This window comes from Tauraco erythrolophus, chromosome 5, assembly GCF_009769465.1.
Source record: "Tauraco erythrolophus isolate bTauEry1 chromosome 5, bTauEry1.pri, whole genome shotgun sequence".
Lineage (NCBI taxonomy): Eukaryota > Metazoa > Chordata > Aves > Musophagiformes > Musophagidae > Tauraco > Tauraco erythrolophus.
The window spans coordinates 79617833-79639038 of NC_141469.1; the positions used below are offsets into that span (position 1 = coordinate 79617833).

The window sequence follows — 21206 nt, forward strand, 5'->3', positions numbered from 1 at the left end:
AACAACAGGTAGAGCAAACAGATGGCGCATCTTTGGTGCTAGCTTAAGGTTCTTTTTCTCCGCTATGCAAGAGCGGGATACTAATTTGTTCTTTTCCCACTTTTGAGAAAATTGCATATGGAGTGTTATTTTTCTTCTTTCATGGCAAACACCCTGTCCTCTGCAAAGCACACCTTTGTAGGTGGTCGGAAAGCAGTCATTAAGTTGGCATTTCAATGGAAAAACTATTTTAATTGAAATAAATCAGAATTTCTAAAAATCCCAGAAAATAAATCTGTTTGCAAAACAAAATGTTCCATTTTTTTTTCAAAATTACTTATTATTTAGACGTTTACTTTATTTATATATTGCCAATTGTTGCAAGCATATTGGAACGAAAGGATTAACTTGACCAGGAATGACATTTAAAACATGTTTTCATTCAGATGAGAAGTAAGATGTCCGTTATTTTGAATGATTATTTATAGTCTACATTTTTTTTGAGAACACAACCCAGTTGGCGTGGCAGCTCATAAGTGATCAATACCAGATTCTTATTTTATCAAATGCAGTCATGTTAGCCTGTTTTAGGACATTTTTTGATGTATGAAAAATTTGTATTTAATGAACTAACTGTTCAGTGTAAATTCTTATATTGCAGATAAGTATTTTTTGCCTTGTCATATTATCTCCTGGTTCCTCAGTTATGTCCTACAGCAATATAAGTGTGCTAAAAAAACCTGCATGGGGGTTTATGTTTTAGAAGACTTATCTCCTTATCCTTTAGTTGTTTTCTTAAATAAAGACAGAGAAGGATGCAACCTCTCTAACTTCCTTTTTTGCAAAGCAGTGGCACTACTCTTTCTCTGAGAGTGGGATACAACGTGCTAGCTCCAAAAACATTTGTTTAAGACACGTTTGCAAACCAAAGCAAATGATTGAAAATATTCTTACGTTTGCTGTTTTACACAGTCTTCAGATGTGACAGAATTTATCAGAAAACACGAGATAAATGTAACAAACAGCAATCATCTTTTTCAGTACTTATTATAGCTAAGGTTGCACAATGATTTCCATTCTAACTCCCTTTTCGGCCTCATAATTTTCTGCTGCTTTCATTCCTGAGAAGGGAATTTTCCTTACGGTTATTTTTCTTTGGAAAGTTTGAGTAACTTGGCTCTGATATTGTCAAGAATATTGCAAAGAAAACGGGTGTATGTAGACTTGGTAATTATAAGTATTTTTATTGTTTTAACAACTCTTCAACATATGCAGCTGGGGGCGGGAGGCTGAAATTTCAGCTATTTCCATATCAAGTCAGCCGTCTTTCTGGGCTACGACGAATCCGTGTTTTGGTTTGTGCATTGTGTTCCTCTGGAAAACCACGTGTGGTGCGTACGCAATGTAGCTCGTGTAGGTCTTCCTTGTGGTGTTTCTTGCTGGGGAGCGTACCGGTGGGACCGACAGCGGTCCTGCACGCGGGCATGGGAGGAGGAGGAAGAGGAGAAAATACTGCCTGACCATAGCTGCTCCTCTTGCTCTGCCCGTGGGGCTGGCTCCCATTGGGAAGACCAGAGGGTTTCACTTGTGGCCTCCCAGGCACAAGACCTGCACCTTTGCTGTGTTTTGTTGAAACCTTTCCTCTTGGAAAGTACTTCTTCCTCTGATTAATGCTGAAACGTGTCCCGCTTTGGAAGCGTGGTCAGGCTGAGTTTAGTTCAGTGATACAGCGAAGATGTTTTGGAGAAAATAATGAAGTGACTTAAAATAATTTAAATCAACCGGTTATTACATTTGGCCTTTGAAGCGACATTTGTCAACAGTTGTTAATTTTGGTGGGCTGGGAGCGTTTTCCTTTTCCTTTGTCGTTCTGCCGAGAAATTGATGACTCTGAAGGGTTAATGGTTGTCAGAGGGGCTGATTCAAATCCCAAACTGTGAGCAACCAAGCCAGTCGCAGCACGCTGTGTCGTTCATTAGCTGTGACACCATCCTGGATCGTTTTAATCAGGAAAAGGAGTTATTTATGAGGAATAACAGTAACATTCAGTACTCATCTTTTTGTGTAAAAAAAAAAAAAAAAAATCAGCAGGAGGAAAATCATAAATATGGATTCCAAAACAGTTTTATTGCGTCATTTGCATTCCTGCTCACGAGGAGTGTGGCGTTAGGAATTAGACCTAAAAATACAGAAATCAAAGGATGTGATATTTCTTCTCGCGCTTCCACGACCGGGGTTGCACGCTGCGAGCCTGCCTCTCTCCGGGCTGCGGTCGCGCCTCCTGCTCCGGCTGCAGCCGGGGCCGCCCGTCGCGGCTCAGCCGGGCCAGGCAGCAATTACACCAGCGGTCGCGCTTGCTGACAGTTTTGGGGAGAGGGTAACCTTTCAAGGGAGAGGTGAGCTGGGACCTCTTGATGTGGCCCAGTGGCTAGGCAGGCATGACGTCAGCACATGGATGCTCCGCAGCCGGCACCAAACTCCTGCCAGGGCTCGTTTGTGGCGGCAGCCCGGCGAGGGCGGCGCTGGCTTCGTCTGATCGCTGGGTATGCTGGCGGTCCCGAGCAGCGATGCCACGCCGCTGCTGCCAGCACCTCGCTATGCCATCCCCGCGCTGCGCTGGCAGCATGTCCCACAGCATGGAGCAGTCAGGGATGCAGGCTGAGGAGGAGGAAGAGCTTTACCCACCTGGCAGCCTGTCCCAGCGGCTGCAGAAGGGTCTTCCCAGAACTTTTGGGTCACAGGGGCAGGGCTGCCACTTTCACATGTCCTCTGTCAAGAGGGAAAGAGGAGGAAGAGCTGGCCAGTGGTCACACCTATGGACTTCAGTGCTGGTAGAAGTGGTTCCTCTGGTGCTAATCTAGAAACATCACCTGTGGAGAAGAGTTTTGTGGTGGCCATAGACTATGTTAGTGTGAATTTCTGGACCTGACACCCATCCGTCATGCTTTTGAGTACAGCACGCCCCAACCTGTCCTCTGGGTGCTTTACTGGGACCACAGTCTCAGGACACAAAGGCTTTGGTGGAAATGCCGGAGTGAGAGGATCCCATTGCCTTTTGTCCCCATCCTACAACCAGTGCCTGCGCTCTCTTTCCCTTCTACTACCACGCAAAGACTTCTGTGTGTGTGTGTGTAAACTTGTTGAGGGGTTTTGGTTGTGAGCTGAATACAAAAACAGTGAAAAAGGAAAGGAAGGAACCCAAAACGCATGCCTATAGACAGCTGGGGGACAGAGGAGAGGAAGACACTCCTTAAATGTGTGTTTTTAAAAGAAAATGTTGTATTGTTGAGCTGCAGCCTTAGCAAAACTAGGTATTGCTTGATGGTCCTGATTTAATTTTTTAGTCCGAAATTAAATAAAAGACAGAGTAGGCCCCAGGGGCAGTGCTAAGGGAGATTTGGCCATATCCAAGTTGTGAGAGTTGCTGTAAGGGGCAATGGAAATTCAGTGCAGCTGGCGAACTTAAAAAATAATAACAAAAAACAATACACCTCTGTGTTATAGAATGTCTTTCATACAACAAGTATCCCATAATGCTTTATATAGAATTAAAAACAGATTTAATTTGCAGAACAGGTAATTTTGTTTATTTAAGGAAAAGAAAAACATAGGACGTTAGACTGAACTAAAGCTGGTATAAATCAAAAGTGGTTCAAATGAAGTCAAGTGACTTAAAATATAGATGTTGTAAAATATACAGGATTATAATCTGGCCCATAATATATTACATCCACAGAGTGTGACTTTGGCACTTTGGAGGAGGCTGGGTAAAGGATCTCCTCATTTTCATAGTATTATCTTTTTGTTCTAAAATTGAACATGCTAATTTCTTGTGTTACTTTATTTCTTGCGTTTGTATTGATTTCTGCTAGACTGGCTTTTCCAAACATTTCATCTTTAAAAAATTTCAGGGAAAAAATAAAAGCAAAAGAAAAACAGGGAAAAAAGTTTGGTCTTCCATGCCGTTTCTACTTGCATAAAATCCCTTCTCCTCCAGGAAAAATGAAAAAAGGGCTACAGTGAATCTATTGGAACTCCCTGGTAAAGAATATAAGGGAGGGATTTCATACAGAAAAACAAGCAGACAGTAGCAAAGCAATTCAAATGTTGATATTTTTCAGGGAAATTACTAACAAATTGATTTTTTTTTTCCATTTTTTATTTTGACAAGGATAAGTAATGAAACTGGACTTTGTTTAAGGCCACTCAATTTTCTTCATTAAATTTATAAACAAGTGCAATTAAAAGAAACACCAAAGCATTTGTAAAACTGAAATACGTATTTGGAACATTTAAAACTCCAGCATTTATTCAGTATTCAGAGAATACTTGATTTAGAAAGAAAGACAAGTTTTACTCTGTTGTGTGGTTCCTCTTTATGAGTGCAAAGAAGACAAAAGCAAAACCTACTTTTCTTACACGAAGCACACTAATTTAGACCCAAAGAGACATAAATACGTATATTTGAAACATTAAATGAGAAATGAGTACTTGTGGCTCACTGATGTACTTCTCAGTGTTTGCAGCTGGAGGTCTCACTGGTATTTAATGAACGTCTGCCCTCTTAACTGGCGCGTTGCACGCGCGTGGGTTGTAACCAGCACAACCTTGCCTTTGGCTTACTGGAAATCTGCAGGAGGAATTAGCAGTTAAAGCTGAGCGTGGGGCTCTTCAAACAGTCTGCCTCCCGAGTCAGGGCATTAAGTGCCACTTCAGAAGGATCTGCAGCCTTCCAGTACTTAAAGGGGGCCTACAGGAAAGCTGGACAGGGACTTTTTACAAGGGCGTGTAGTGATAGGGCAAGGGGCAATGGCTTTAAACTGAAAGAAGGGAGATTTAGATTAGATATAAGGAAGAAATTTTTCACTCTGAGGGTGGCGAGGCACTGGAACAGGTTGCCCAGAGAAGTTGTGGCTGCCCCATCCCTGGAAGTATTCAAGGCCAGGTTGGATGAGGCTTTGGGCAACCTGGTGTAGTGAAGGGTGTCCCTGCCCATGGCAGGGGGGTTGGAACTAGATGATCTTTGAGGTCCCTTCCAACCCAAACCATTCCATGATTCTATGATCCCGGGAAGATTTTGTGGTTATGTACGCAGTGGTCAAGGAGCAGGTTCAGTTTCTGCAATATGGTACTTCAGAAATTCCTAGTGACCGTCCCATGTGTTTTGTGGCATTTGCCACTGACTGTGGCTTTTGGGGTAAGGCTTCTTCCATTATTCTGTACAGTAACCTGTAAAATGTTGTTTTGAGCAAAAGATTGTATTTTTGTGAAATATTTGACTAACCACACGTACACACCAAGTATGGGGGCCTTAGCTTCTCCCAGCTGGGCATCCGAACTTCATTTCTGCCTGATCTTCAGTAGTGTGACAGCCTCTGCTTAGTGCCCTCATGCACTTAACAACTATGGATATATCACCCAGCTGGCTTGTATTGGTAATTACCTCATTAAGGTTTAGGCCCTGCCTACAAAACGCGGGCCATTTCCTAATGGCTGTGGGAGATGCAGTGACATCCTTGGAGCTGCAGCCTAGGCTGGTGAGCAACAAACAATCATTGATTTTTGTAGCTGGTTCCTCTGGTAGAACTTCCCCCATGGTACTTCAGAGTTTTAGAGTTCTCCAAAAGAGTTTAGATGTTCTCTCAAAACCTAGGTTATGTTGGCACAGTCTTAAAACACAGAGATGCTTCTTGGTATTTTTGCCTCCGTACCATTTTATTTGAGTAGATACTGTGAAATAAATCTATGTCTTTAAAGGACATAAGAGCTGCTGCAATGAGAAGCATAGGAAATTCATCATTAGGTTTGGAAGTCTGTATTTGACCAGCCCCCCCAGGGTATGAGCTGAATGCTGGTTAAAAGAGAAAAAACCCAAAATGCCAAATAGCTTGTTTCTTTGCAAGTGTTATGTATCCTTTGCACAAAAACTGTTCTAGTAAACCAAGATCTTGCAGTTACCTTCATGCTTTGCTTAAGAAGAAAAAAAAAAAAAAAAGATAGATTCCCCCTCCAACACAAGTTTAGTGTCCTTTCTGTCTACTTCTGATTTCTTTGGTCTGGAGCAGCGTGTTGGTCTGGCAGCAGTTGCCCTGCAGTGAAGTGAGTTGTTGCTTCCTCTGGAGGGAACCAACTGTCAGAGCAGCAAAGCACAACCTGTTCCCGTTTCCTCAGAGATGCTGCAGACTGTCTTCCCTTCAGAGCAGTGAGTTACAAGAAAGGATCTTGCCCTGTTGGAAAGATACCCACTTCCATTCCCACTGAAGTTAAATTAATGTCTGGAAACTTAGTTGAATCCAGCTGTTTAATTACCTTCATACTTCGCTGAATCTGGTCTGATCTGAAAAAATGAGTTTGGACACCTGTGCTTAAATATCTGAAAAGCTTTGAGCATTCTTCCCTAGTTTTCTTTTCAAATTTCTAGAGGTTATGAATATATGAGGACTTTTTTTCAAAGGGCTTGGAATGTGGCTTGTTTTTCACATTTATTTATTTAAGTAAGGATTTTAATAAGATATTCATAGATATGTATTTAATTAGTTTAGACAGATTCTACTTACAGTCTGGTCCTTTAGGTGCCATGTGCCTCTCTTTAGTACCACACATGTCCATTGATTTCAAGAAGAGCTGAATGATCCTCACATGAGGTCATCATATTGTGTTTTTTATTGTCATGGATTCTCTTTGTGTGTCTCATCAGTTTATTTTGTTCCCTTTGTAATCCTCCCTTATTCATAGCAACTCTGGTGGAGAATATTCCACCAATGACTTATAAATTTCTGTTCCTTCCTGTGTAAGAGAAACACAGGTGGATTTTTTTTGTGCTTTTTTTTTTTTAAGAAAGCCTGTCACAGCCGAATACTAATGCAACACACCATCTTACAGCCCTCAGTGAAGAAAAAGACAAAAAATTTACGATCCAAAAAATTTCTAATTTGAGGGTGGTTGCTATTGCTGCCACCAAAGTTAACAAACAAGTCAGTTAATAGATTCAGAGCTCAATTAAATATACAATAAATTCTGAGTTGAATAAAGCATTTTGGAGAAGGGGGCTGTTTGAAGTGTGAATTAACACAGCCTCCCATATATTTTGATCAATAGCCCAGACCCACCTCTAGTTTTATCAAATGTCTTAGGGGTAAGAAAATGAGATTTTGCTTGTTTGGTTTTTTTGTGGTAATCTTGCAAAATGTGCTGACTTTGTATTTTTACAAGTTTTGGTACTATCCATGAAGCAGGATAGATCAGACCTAAGGGTCTGTGGTGGCATATATGGAGAATACCAGAAAGACAGATACGAATTGTAACTTCAGTGTTCTCCCCAGAGTATTTGTCCCCGGCAAGAAATCAAAATGTAACTGGAGCAGCCCATGGTAACAGGACGAGGAAAACCAGGACTGACTTGTTATTAGAAATCAGAGACCCATTGCCAGTTTGCATTTCTCCATCTCAGCTTGATCCTGCTTGAATGGGTGGATGCATGTTGGCCCTCCTGTGTTTGTGCACGAAGCTCCCTATGCACGTGTGAGTACGTCTGAGTTGTTTCTCTGCGGTGTCATCGTACCCATTTTGTGTGTGTCTGTGGTGTTTCTATGGCTCGCTGCAAGCTTTCTATGAAATTATCTGTTAGAACTTTTCCTGTGGCCCTGATAGCTCTTTGCTTTTGGGTTTGGGAAGGGTGAAACATCAGGAGGGCTGGGTGTCCAAAACAATCAAAAAGGACTGGCTTTTATCAGTTTCTTGTGAAACTGCAGATTGCTTTCTGACCTTTCAGAAACATTTCCTTACAAACATCTTCAGGAATTATCAGAGGGCAGAAATGTGATTTTAATTTATTTACGCTGCATAAAGACGGAAAAAGGAAATGCTGCGAAGAAGGCAAGCACTGGGTTTTTGGGTTTTGTTTGGGTGGGTGGTTTTTTTTCTGAACCTAATTTTCTGAAATCAAGTGCTAATAAAACTGCTTCTAACTTCAAACCAGTAAAAGTGAGCTCATCTGAAGCCCAAGTCAGAGCAAACGCCATGCTCTGTAAGAATAGTTTAAAATCCAGTCTTGGGGGCTGATACGTCATTTCAGTTGTTACTTTAAAAAAACCCAACCTTCTCTGTGAGGTGGGATTAAAACCTCCCAAACAGCTCTAAGGTTTGAGCTGTGGAAAAAGACTTAAATTAATCTACCCTTTACAAGATGCTCTAATACAATACAACCCTAACATGTGGACGCGCTGCTAGCAGTCACATGTCGATAGATAGGCAATATTTAAAAAAAAAGCACTCCAAGTGGGGTAGTTCCCAGGGTGATCCCTGCAGAGAGCTCCTGTGCCCCAGGAGGGCTTCTGCTCACTGGGAGCAGGAGCATTGGGGCCAAAAGAGTGCTCCACTCTGCCCTGGTATTTCTTGCCTTAGCAACTTCCTTTTGCACAGCTGTTAGTTTAAAAGATGACATTTCAGGTATGCATTTCTTCTTCACCCTTTCTGCCATGTAAAGAGGTAGAGTAACTGGGAAGGGTTGAGAGCTTAGAGGAGGGACCCCTTAGGAGAGGGAGAAGATGTGACAATTCTCTGTACTGTTCCCAGACAATCGAGTGTTCATACATGAACATATGAGAAACCAAGAGGGCTGCTCCTCTCACCCTCTTTTGTTCCTTCCACCCCACTCGTGTCCAGGGGAAAGATGAGGGCTTGTAGCTGCTTCACTGCAGTGCCCTGTGGCATTGTTCTCTGCACTAAATCTTTTGCAAGTAACAGGGAAAAGAGCAGAGCTGGGTTTACCTTAGTCCTGCTAATTTTGTGCTCTGTGTCCCTGTTTGCCTTCCTTTTTTTCTGAAACCCAGCGTTTTGGGCCTGTGGCAGGGAGGTGCAAGTGCCTTGGAGCATGTGGATATAGTTACTAGCACCTGGATGTTCCACAGCAATTGGATGTGTGTTCATGCCGAGGAAATTGAGAAGATAAATACAAAACAAGTCTCTTGGGTTGCTAGTGGCGCTGAGAAGTGTCACATTTAGGAACTGGGCAGTGCAGCATTAGTGGCTGGATGCGCTCTTTAACAGGGCAGTGGACTTCACGGGCTCGGGCGTAAGATTTGGGAGGATCTGCGTGCCAGCCCTGCAGGACACGCAGCACTGCAGGACTAACAGCGGGGGTCGGGGGAACGGGGGTCCGCGCCAGGCTGGGGAGACACCGGCCTCCGGAGAGGTGGGAGCTGGGGGGGTGACACGGAGGGGGTGGGAGTCGCTGCGCCGTGTGTCCCTGCGCTGGGCTGGGGACGGGGGATAGGGGACGGGACTCCCGCTGCTGGCGCCTCTAGTAATAAGGGGGGCAGCGGGAGGCTGCCGCAGCCCCCCGAGTGCGAGGGGCGGCAGCGCAGGAAGCCCGCCGGGGGGTCTGCCCCTCCGCCCGTGTCCCGGCGCTCCCGCCGCGGTGGGGACCAGCCCCGGGGCTCCCCTGCCCTGCCCGCCCCGCCGCCGGACGCCTGGAGCCCCCCGCACCCGCCGGGCTGGAGGAGGAGGAGGAGACCGGGTGCTTTCACTCCCCCTGGCTGCAGAGGTTGAGGCAAAAGACAGAAAAAGGAGGAGGGGAATAAAAAGTAAAGGCGGGGGGGGGGAGAAGAGAGAGAGTGAAAGAAAACTAAGCCCAGCTTTTGCCGGTGCTGCTTGGATTGGATCTGGTTTGAGTTTCCTCTCTGCTGGCTTGTGCGGCAAGAGGAGGAGGAGTGGGGGGAAGTAACTCACTCACTCACTCTTCCTCTGAAGCTTAAGCAAACGTGCTGGTGACTGCGCTGGTGGGGAGCTGCCCTGGCTGCAGTTGCCTCCTACCTGACTGCTCTCAGTTACTAAAGAATTGCCTGGACTTCTCAAGGACCTGGAGGAAAAAGCCATCACTTCACAGACCCGATAGTCGCTCACTGCCTATAGACTTGACACGTTTTGTTTTTTTTTTTCCTAGGGGATTCTTTTTAAAATATTTTTTCCTCCCGTGTCTCTCAGAGCAGCAGTTCCTTGAGTGTGTGGCATTGAAATCCATTGCTTTGTTAACAACTTTGGGAGATATTTTTAAAAGCATCTTTTTTTTTTTTTCTCTTTCTTTTATTTTCTTTGCCTTAAAAAAAAAAAAAAAAGAAAACAAAGATAATCCTTTTGGGGGGAGGGGAGATGATCGTGCTGATGTGGAATAAGTGCTCCTGCTGTCTCCTCTTACTAGCCGCGGTCCTGATCGTGGAGAGCTCCCAGCTAGACAGCTCCAGCTCCAAGGTGAACTCCATCAAGTCCACCCTGATGGGGGAGGCTCCAACTCAGGCAACCAACAGATCTGCAGGCATCCACCAGGGACTGACGCTTGCTAGCAGTAAGAAGGGCAAAATGCTAGAGCAGATGGGAAAACCTCCCAAGCACTATCACCGGCAAGGAGAGGTAGGACATCGCTTCATTGCTTGAGTGTCTGTCCGTCGGTGTGCTATATGCAAGTAATTGCTCGTCCAACCCCTCACATTGCTTTCAAAGCTTTACTGTGTTAAATGAGTTAATTTACTTCATTGGAGTTGTCTGGGACAATTGTCATCTTGTAATCAGTATTAAGAACTGTGCAAGCGTGAGTTGGAAGGTTTTAAACCTTTCATTTTTCTCTGTAGGATTAATGACTGATGGAAGAAAGAGTAACCTTAAATATCATCTTCAGCATTTCTTTGTTTGACTCCTTCAGGGGGCTGCTAGAAGTAAAGGAAGAAATTTCTTGTTAAGTCTCAGACACTAAATGAATCGAATTTGAATAGGTGAGGGAAATTTGAGCATGAAGTGAAAACTGTTTACAGCGGTGAAACAAACTTTGGTTTTAAAAATCACACCTAACAAGTCAATCTCCGATATCTTTCTCCATGGTGCGGATAAAAAAGCATGCTGTCCTAGTGCCATAGCTTAGGGAATGTTCATTTGCTTAATGTGACAGAAAAAAATTCTAGGTTTCTTGTCCAGAATGCGCTCCAGTGGTTGTTGAAGTGTTGTTTGGTGATGTCCAGCTGAGATAAGCTGGGAGTAACAGCCCTGAATATGAAGTTTGAGTGTAAGGAAGAAAGAAAAGGTTATAGAAACCTTGTTAAAAAAAGACCCTGACTGATCTATGCAGTCTTCTGTCCTCTCTACCCTGCATGGCAACTTGAAAATCTAACAGAAAATTATCTTTGTCCAACTATCTTTGTGGTAAAACATAAAGCTGCGTTTTAAGCCATCAGTCCTCTACTTCCCTATCAAGTCTCAACTTGGTATGAATACAACACGGTATGAATGGTGCACGTTGTAGTGTTGAAGGAGGTAGACTTCTTCAGAAAATATAGATTTTATACTATTGGGTATTATTAGTACCTCCAAATACAGCTGCTTTTCATAAGCGACAAACTGTAGCAGCAAGGGAGCTGCCAACATTCAGCACTATAAAGGCAAAATACTCAATGCCCGAAGGGTCTGTATCTTGCCTACATTTTCCTTAAAGCAGCAGAGAAGCCGCAAATTCAAGCGATCCCCTGAATTTGCTAAAGTATTTCACGTTAGCTTCCTAATAATTGAATGTTATCATTCGGTTTTGTGTGCAGGCGTAATAACACTGGTGGTAGTTTTGGGTTTTGCGTGCGAGAAATTTGTTTTTAAACTCCTCCAAGCTTTTTTTCCCTAGCCACTCAATTGTTTTATAATTTACTCAGAATTTGGTCGCCTCTGCTTACCTCTGAGCAAAGTTTAGTAACAGATGCTGTGCTGAAGTTTCATATTGCTAAAGTACTGTGCTCTTTCCTAGTGCACGTTGTAATAATTACTATGTTAAATCACCTTGAGGAAATACAGGAGCGTGGTACACTTCCTTTTATCTTCTCTGTTGGTTTTCTTTTGTTTTCTGTGTATTCACAAAAAGTGAGTATGTAGGACCTGTTTTCCCACTAAGTGTTATCTCAGTCTCATGAGTTTCAGTGCAGGTACTTGTGGGCACTGTACTGCCCCGAATAAGAAAGAGAATTTTTGCCTTTTGGGGAAGCCTTGCCCAACTTTCTATGTACAACATCCTTACAATTTCCGTGCGTATTCAGTACAATGTTGAGAATGGCTGATCATAATTTCTGGGAAACCAGTTGCTCTGCCCACTGGTTGCATTTGCAAGATTTGCCCCTTACTTGCCAACCTGGATTGTCTGCTGGGGACTTCTAGTTACCGGCATGAACTCACAAGGTACGCTTCGAGTCAGAGACAACACCGTAAGAATCTGTAGTGGTGGGAGAGGTGGCACGCATGTTAAGATGTCCTCATTGTAGCACAAGAAAAGACCCCTGGAGAATCAGTGACTTTGGCTCCCAGGGAGCAATGCCTGTCCTCCCGTCAGGGGCTGTCGCTGCTGATGTCACCCTCTCTCCCTGGGACTCCGTCCCCGGCTCCTGCACGGTCTCACACCGATGTAGTCCATGAAAACAACTCAGATTTGCTACCTGTAATTGTAAATGTTACTTTCAGCCATCTGCCTGAAGCAACACAATTAACACACAATTGCAGTAAAAACAAAAAAAGAAAAAGAAAAAAAGTTACTTAAGTGATAATGATTTATCTTTGGTGATACTTCCAGTTGCAGGGTTGGTAAGCCACTGTGTTTTTCAACAGTGGTGTCATACATCATAACCAATTAAGTCATGATATTTTTTTTTTTTAAAGTACTCTCTTATTATGTTAGTACTTGATTTTTTTTTTTAGATTATGGGAGTTTGTGCTGAAGTTTTGCATGCCGTTTGCTAAAGGAAGAAGCCTATGCTTTTCTTTATAAAACAATGTTGCATTAGTGCAATTTATAATGTGCCAAAAGTCACAGTATATTTTATATGTTGGGAAAATTAAATGTTGAGTTGAGTGTCTTGTTTATAACTAGGAAATAGTTTTAGTAAGGGCCAACGTTATGCAGCTTGAAGGAAAACAAATAGAATCTAGCTGTTGTGGCTGTGACAGCTCTGAGCTGTGCATTCAACTGTCTGCAGATACAGTAATGGAAATCAGAGAACTCTCACCAAAACAGATGAGAGGACCATCAGCCAGCAACCTATTTACTTATTCAGCTTGGTAGACTAATACACTTTCAGAAGATTTCTTTACTATGTTAATGTAATATTTTCAATTATTTTAATTCTCAGGACTAGGAGCAACTTGGGAGTCTTTAATCAGCAATAAATCAACGAATGCAATAGTTCATGGCTTATCTGGAGTGTTGATGTGTTTCAGCTGGTAATTAAGTGCTTCTGCCCAGAAAGGAAAGATCCAGCGCTCCTTTGTCAGGCAAAGTTCCAGTTCAAATTAATGAAAATACTCACATGAGCAAAGCAAGCTGATCCAGCTTGCTGGAGGGACTGGCAGGGCAAATGTGGATTTCAGTAAGACTTACATTTTTATGCCTTTCTAAGGAATATTATTTATTTTCTCCTCTTATTCCCTTTACTGCCTTGGATCAACAGAGAATGAGAAGCACTGACGTGCTAAATCGGGGAGATTTGACTGTCTTCAGTGTTCTTCACTGTCACTCCTGTTTTCCCCTTTCTGCAAACTGTTAACGTTTTCCCAATTTCACAGAGAATCAGAAAGTATCTACAACATTTGCACAAGGGAAAAATATTCTCAGAAATAGGACCATACCGTGCATGTTAGACTACGTTACTTTTGGGGAGGTCGGTACTATATACTGTCTGCCATCAATTTCCTTTCAAAACTTGATTTAGAGAAACAGCTTCTAAGAACAGTAGCCTCTCTAGGAAATTGTTCTGGACATATCACCTCTCAAAAGAAATAAAATACAGTGAATAGAGTAGTAAATGAAAAAGGCCAGATTAGCAACGACAGTGGATTAATTTTTCTGCATGTTAAATACAGTTCCCACTGTGTTAGGGCCAACTGTCCCGCGTGAGCGCTCTTGCTTAACCGTAGGGATGTAACTTGAAAGGGAAAATCCCATGTATCATAGCTGTGATTCAAAGGAATAGTCATTCCATAGCTTCCTGGATGATGGCTGTCTAGCCTTTTTAATTCACTTCACCATCTTTTTGACCTCCTGCCTCCGGGTTATAGTCCACTCTCTCCTCTGACTCTTGTCCCCTCCATCAGTGCTGGGGTTTGCACTCCTTCACACTCAACCGCCTTTAACAATCTGGTAGGCTGAGACCTACCAAACTTTATTTGCAGCCGTTTCCCTTCTTTAATCCGTGGGTGCTACTATCTTCTGCCCTTTCCAAGTCCTGGCCATGAGCCATTGTTTCAGTGCGTTCCCCAGCAAGATGTGTGTCTCGTTCCCTTTGCTGCTGTGTAGCTGATTGGGTTTGTGCTTCCCACTGGGACTGTCCCTCCCACTTCCCCTGTGCGCACAACAGGAGCAGCGGCAATGAAGGAAAGAACTGGGACAGCCAAGAGAGGGGACCGGCACAACTGGGGGCTCGGTAAGAGATAATGAGGTCTGGAAAAGGGAGAGAGGACTGAAAAGCTGGTAAAAGTTTTAACACTGCCGAGGCATGACAGGCAGATATCAACTGAGCTTTTGTATTCCAAATATACTCGGTTTAATTTTAAAAATGTATTTTATTTTTAAACTCTATTGCAGCTTAAGCTAAGAGGCTTGAGACCACCGAAGCCAAACCAAAAAGGCATTAATCCAAATGGCTAAGTTGACGCTGATCTCATACCTATCAGCGCATGGACATACATGTGTTTCTTGAACAGGACATAGTTACACACAAGGACTTGCTAGAAAATGCTTGGATGATGCTTTGTAGCAAGTAAAACAGCATGAGATGTAGTAATTGACTGCAGTGCCCTGAGAATGTTACAATAAAATGTACCAAAGACACCAAAAATGTAACCACAATATCTTGAATAGCTAGCAACCAAGACAGTATAAATTATTTCTCCATGAGATTAAAAATAAATTAATTACAAATTACAATACCTAGGAATTACATCCAGTAACAGCTGCTTTTTTTGTTTCTTATTAAAAAATAAATACAGAATTGCTAAATCTGCAGAGGTCACCAGAGAATGTATTCTTTGCTCTTGCTGTTTGCTGTTAGGAATCTGGGAGACATACTGGTTTACTGGCAGCGGTCTTGCTAAATAGCCGAGTGGCTTGTCTCTTGATTGCAAAAACGGGATGCAGAGTATTATCTCCTTCCTGGGTCATGCTTGGTGTCCCCTTCAATCTGTTGCTATTATTTGACTTCTTAATATAGAGCAAAAGCTCCTATAAAGTGGCTTTACTACAGCTATTTCCCATTAATTTTGCAACAATGCCTAGAAAACTTCCAGGGCACTATTGGGCGTGCAAACACTTAGGAAGAGTTAGTTTCTGTCTGGAAAGTCTGTCAGAGGCTAAGGACGACACAAAAGATGATGAAGTATGATTACATTTTGCCCTCAGAAAAATGAGTCTGATTAACTCATTATGTTTGATTAACTGATGCTTTGCAGATGCAAATATAGCACAAGTTTAATTTTGATTTTAATTATCTCAACACCGGATGTGTCTTGCAAGCACTTCATATCTCATGGTTTGTCAGTTGAGCCTTTGGTCCTTTTACAGTTGTACTTACAAATGCCTCGCCCTGGAAATGTCGTTCAGGAGGAATTTAACTCCGCAAAGGAGGAGTCCCACAAAGCTCCTGCTTCTGTTTTTCGAGCATTGCTTTTCTCTTCAGCTTTTGTATATCTGAAAACTTTTTAAAGTGTATCCAGACAAGTTTTATATGTATTTAAAAATGTTAAGTTGGAGAACACCTTCAAAGACCTTCCCTTCCTGATTGGGCTTGCAGAAGTCCCTGCCAAGCCCATGCTACGCCCACATGCACACAGTGATCACAACTGGCAAGAATGAGGGTGCAGTGAGCCAGGCTTGCAGCTGGCAGACCCCACTTGGCCCGTCCTTGACTTGCGGCTTGTCACCATGTCCCACCATGGTGCTGGGGAGCTTTGTGTCGGTGTCAGCACTGCAGTTGTTAGACATTTATGACAGATCTGAGAAGTTGAAGTTTTATGACACTACAGAAACAGGGAAGAAAACCAGAAACCACCTCTTTGCTTTTCCTCCATCGGTAAAGCTCCATGTGTATCTAGATATTTTATTATTTTTTTTTTAGAGAACTGGGGATAAATCTTTGGAAATCCATGTATTTCAGTCCTGTGTTCCAGGCTGTGTTTCTGGTACCTTTAGGTTGAAACCAACTTCTATGAGCTTCATATCCATGGATGTGAAAGACTCATACAAAAGCCAAGAAGATCAGAAGGTTTGTTTCATTGCTTTTTTAACAAGAATTTCACCTGCAAAAGTCTTTATTTTCATTTGAGAACATGAACATTCATCTCTTCATTTTTGATCAAGTATAGGATGTGCAATGTCACTTTTCTTCAGTATAGGTTTTCCCTTTTGACTGAATGGCAGATTTATTTTAGCGGAAAGTTTCATGATCACAAAGAAATTTTCACATTGGAATGAAATATGAAAATAGGTGAATTATGATACTTCCAAGTTCATTGCAGAATCCTTTTCTCTAGAATGAGCTACAGAAAATACTATTAGAGAGAGAGAGATGGCATAAAAGGATACATGTGGTCATACTAAATGACTGAAACACATCGGTTTTCAAATAAAATAATGAGTTGTGTTCATCTTAGTTACAGTTTTCTTGGGATCCACTGTAAATCCATCTATGATTTATACCTTTATTTTCACACAACCAACACTTGAGTTATGAAAATGAACAGATATAAACTCACAGTGGGAAAGTGGAGTTCACTCGTTTAGCAGTTATTTTGTCCTTGCTAAAGGAAAGACTGGGGCGATACTACAAAAAAAGAGAAAAAAGTTTTAAGAGTTGTTGGGATTTTTTCCCTCTCAAAGTGCATAAGCACACAGTTCAGCCCCTTGGGACTTTCTTAAAGCTGAGCTTTGATATGATTGAATTTTCATATGCACAGTAATGAATCCTGGCGACATGCGTGTTGCACACATGTAGCGCGAACGGCACCGGTTTGGCGTTCTCAGCAGTAAGTGAAGGTGGACTGTTCCACACATGCTCGGGAATGAGGTGTTGCTTCACTCTGCAAGCCCTCTGCCTCATTCCCTGTGCCTCGTGTAAGTGTGAACCAGACTGTGCATGCTTCTAAAAGCATATTCATGGGTTCGGTGAATGAGAGGACAGGGTTCAGTTCTATGCATTTTGGCAGCTTGCGTTGAGTGAAGCAGTGACTTGCTGTCAGCGTGATCTCTTCCCTGCAAGTCTAAAATGCCTAAAGCGGAGATCTCTTTAAAATGAATTGCAAACAGAATATGTTTATGTTGCAGCAGGAAACTTTTATTCTTGGAATCTCATTCTTCACTAGAACGGCATCAGGGAAAGGAATGCATCTGATCGGGGAAACGTTCCTTCAGTTTTCCTTTTCCACAGAGCAGGACAGTTTCCAGAATTGTTTCTTTTGCTATGTGTTCCTACAGAAAATGGTGAATCTCTTCTTGACAGCCTGTAAAGATCCTACAGCTGGACATTTTGCTGTAAAACAAGGTCCCTGGAAGCAGAAGAGAGAACTGTATGTAAGACCACTAACGGAAATGCAAAACGCTAAACCTAACTAATGTAGTTGGGATTAACTTAGCTCAGTTCATTTTCAGAAGTATTAGAAAGATTTAGGTGGTATTAAAAAAAAAAAAGGTGGCGACAGATGTGCTACCATCTTGTATTTAACCTTTTTGCTTTCGTATGACTTTCCCTCTTTTTAGTTTTTTTTTTGTGTGTGTGTGTGAGTTTTTGGTTGGTTTGTTGTTTGTTTTGGTTTTTTTACAGCAAAACTCCAGTGTTTCATGGAGTACAGTCACGGTACTCTGGATAGCCAGTGTCAAGTATTCACATCAAGTTAGAAGAAGCCATAGAAATCTAGGTCCTGTGTTTAATTGAGACTTGAGTCCCATCTCAAATAGCTTAGGTGGTTTTCTGAAGTCACTACAGAAAATAGATTTTGGGCTTCCCAATGCAGCGAGTTCTGAGGAAGACTTCACCTGCCCTTAGGGCTAGATTTACTGGTGTGTCTGAGAGCTTTTTGTGGTTTTCTTATCATGGATGTGTTCATTTGGAGTATGGCACAGAAGTGCTCTGGCTTATATGGCCTCTGCTCAGGGTGAGGTTTTATAGAGCTTAGGTTTAAAAGGAGAAATGATGATGATAAATTCATGAGCGTTTATGGAGATAAATGACCTGGCATCATTATTCTTTTCTTTGGGGGGAATCATCTCCTTAACAATCTGGGATGATGAGAGCCATGAAGTAAATGGGAAGATATACTGGACTTCAGCTGTTTCATGTTTCAAAAGTTTTGCCAAACTTGTTAGTCATAAATTTTGGTTTGTCATCCGCATAGGTAGTAATAATGATACCATCTAACCCACGTAACCAACCACATAACATAACATGTGAGCTGAGTGCAATGAGGTTCCTCAGCAAGACTGGAAGTTGTTCTTCTGACCCACTCAGTTCCCGTTTCCAACAAAGCTAAATTTGAAATTTTTATTAGTCATAATAATAATAAATAATTTATATTATTCATAACCAACTTCTGTGTCAGGGAGAGAGTGGGTGTGGGTCAGAACTGAAAAATGGAAATCCTAGGAGTCGTGGGAGAACTGGGAAATCAGGAGGTTGCCATGCTCTCTCCATACCTTCTCCAGGATGGAGCCAAGAAGGAGGAAGGAAGGAAGACTGCCTATCAAAAGTTAGGCTTAAAAGTCTACTTTACATTTTTGTGGAGGGGCTAAACTGCTTAGCCATATAAAATGTTTTTGTAATTGTTTGAATAAATACAGGGTTTTAAAAATGCTCTTCAGGAATGCTTGTAAACTTCTGTGCTTGGTTTTGTCCCCATTGCTATCTTCCAGACATCCCACTCCTCGCCAAGGAAATGGCTTTTTAACAAGAAGAATCCTCTGGAAATTACTTTCTGAGGGGGTCCTTGCCACAGCAGCTGCAACAAATTGCAACTGAACTTCAGTCCCAGTTGTTTTTTATTGCTAAAAGGATAAGTGACCAAGTGAATACTTGTATTATAGCTTTGCGACAATTTATTAAGTATCAAATTGTAGTGTGTGGTGTTGTCTAACCAGAAGATTAAGCTTTTCTCTGTGGAGGGAAATTTCTCTCAGACTTTGTACCAGTGCTTAAGCTGAAAGAGACTGGGAAAGTCTTGCCGATCTCAAACTGTCCTGTGGTTAGGCTGACTTGGGGTTTTCCTTCCACTGAGACCTCGGCTCTGGGGCCGGGGCCAGGGCCCGGCCAGTGATGTCAGCACGAGCAGAGCATAACCAGCACAAGGCAGCTGAAAAGAGAAGTCACGGCACAGCAGTCTAATGCGTGCTGATCCGCTCCCCGCTGTGTAAACAAGTCTCCAGGAGGCATTCTCTGAGCAAGTTGTTTTTGAGTAGCAGCATAGCTTTAGCATAGCTCAGATTATGCCAATTGGGAAGCATTTTTGCCATGATTTTCCAAATAAGCAACACGGAGTCCAGGGAGGTCAAGGAAGGATGGAGCAAAACCTTGGGATGGTACAGGCTGCTTCCTTGTGTCTTTGAGCAGGGAAGGAAAGGAGTTGCAGGTCTGCTCGCCTTCACCTCAGCCTCTCTGCTCCAACTTTGAGGCCAGAAGGGAGAATAAGGAAGACTGTGTGCCTTCATTTCTCTAGAGAAGTGACTAGAACAGGAAAGATGCACCTTTTCTATGTGGGAAACACGAGGTTCTTAGTTTTGGTATTGCACAAATACCTAAAATGTGCTCGATAGCACAAAATTTTCTAAGGGTTTCAGATGTAGGAACTCAGGATTTCTTAGCTTACATGTTTGTCTACGTGCACGTGAAAATCTTTTTTTAAGTATTATCTAAACAACAGCGGTAGACAGAGATAAATCATAAATTAAAAAGCATTATTATTATTAGCAAAAGGGCAAGAGCATTTTTAATCCTTGGATTTCACCAAAGTACAGAGGAAAAAACCGGCTGGAGTGCTGAAGGGGGACAATTATCAGGTGGTTGGAAGAATGAGTTTGAAAGTCAAGGTTTTGTGTTTCGCTTTTCCCTGTTTGTTTTTTCAATTTGCCAAACTGGGAAGCACGTATTTGGCCCTGTGTTTGACGGGGATTTTAGATGACTTCATTAAAAAACATTCATAAAATGTTTAAAGACCTTCATGTGTGGAGATGTCTGAAGGCAGAAGATGTTCGTTTGAAATGCCGTGTTGTTATTGGTGCACTTCAATGAACTCAGGTTATGGAGGGTTGAAATACCAGACAGCAAAACTAGAGACACCTCTTAGAGCCCTGGGAAAGCAGATATCTAATGAGCTTCGTGGGTCAGGTTCTCTCCTTCCCTAGGCATGGTGGCCCTACTGTCACTGCCGTAGGTTTGGGATTTGGGTTTGCTTTTGTTCATCACGGTCACAGGATGGTACCTTTTCTTAAACACTGCCCTCTTAAGTTATCAGTGAAGGATAGATAAGAGAGCCTGTATTACAGGCAGACATGTGCACTGCAGGTGTGAAGGGAACTCTTAAACTGTTTATGAGCGCACAAAGCCCCATGAACAAAGAGGGCAGAAAAGAATGTTGTCATTTTAAGGAAAAATATGTTTTAAGGCCCTGTTAAAAATAAAGCCAAAAAAGAATAGCAAATGGGCTGCAGATTGTCTGTGTAACAGGGATTAGCACTGTGAAAATCTTTCATTTTTCTGAACAGACATGTACCACAGACAGGCCCAACCATTCGACACTGGAGGGGGTACCCGCTTTCAGGCTTCTGTCTCAGTGAGTTACCCACGAAATCTCCCTCCAATAGGAAAAAAAAATGAAGGGTAGGATAATACTGTCTTGACTCTGTTGTATAGGTGAGCAGAAGCCAATGTATATGTTGTATGAACAGGTATGATAGAGGCATATGAGTTCCAGGTCTGGGGTGCAGTTGTCACTCTTGAATTTGGTGGGACTGGAGCCTATTTTACAGCTAAAGGGTCAGAATGAAATGGGTCAAGTACGGGGAAAATGAGACAAACCCCGTTATCTTCTGTAACAGCCACATGTTGATATCTTCACTTGTTCAGGAAGAGCTTTCAGGTCCACTGAGGGAAACATCCATAACGGTGGTGACAATTCAGTACCCAAAGAAGTGATGTAACTCTCTCCCCTCCAACACTGTTTCCCAGAAGATG

General features: G+C 42.5%; 1 protein-coding gene across 1 annotated transcript in view; it reads left to right on the forward strand.

Annotated features, from left to right (window-relative positions):
• Window positions 1-10128: 10128 nt before the first annotated feature.
• DKK2 (dickkopf Wnt signaling pathway inhibitor 2) overlaps window positions 10129-21206 on the forward strand; it is a 42032-nt gene continuing 30954 nt past the window's right edge. Inside the window, exon 1 of the mRNA XM_086612232.1 lies at window positions 10129-10386. Coding sequence (XP_086468358.1) covers window positions 10129-10386 — 258 coding nt within the window. The remainder of the gene's footprint in view (window positions 10387-21206) is intronic.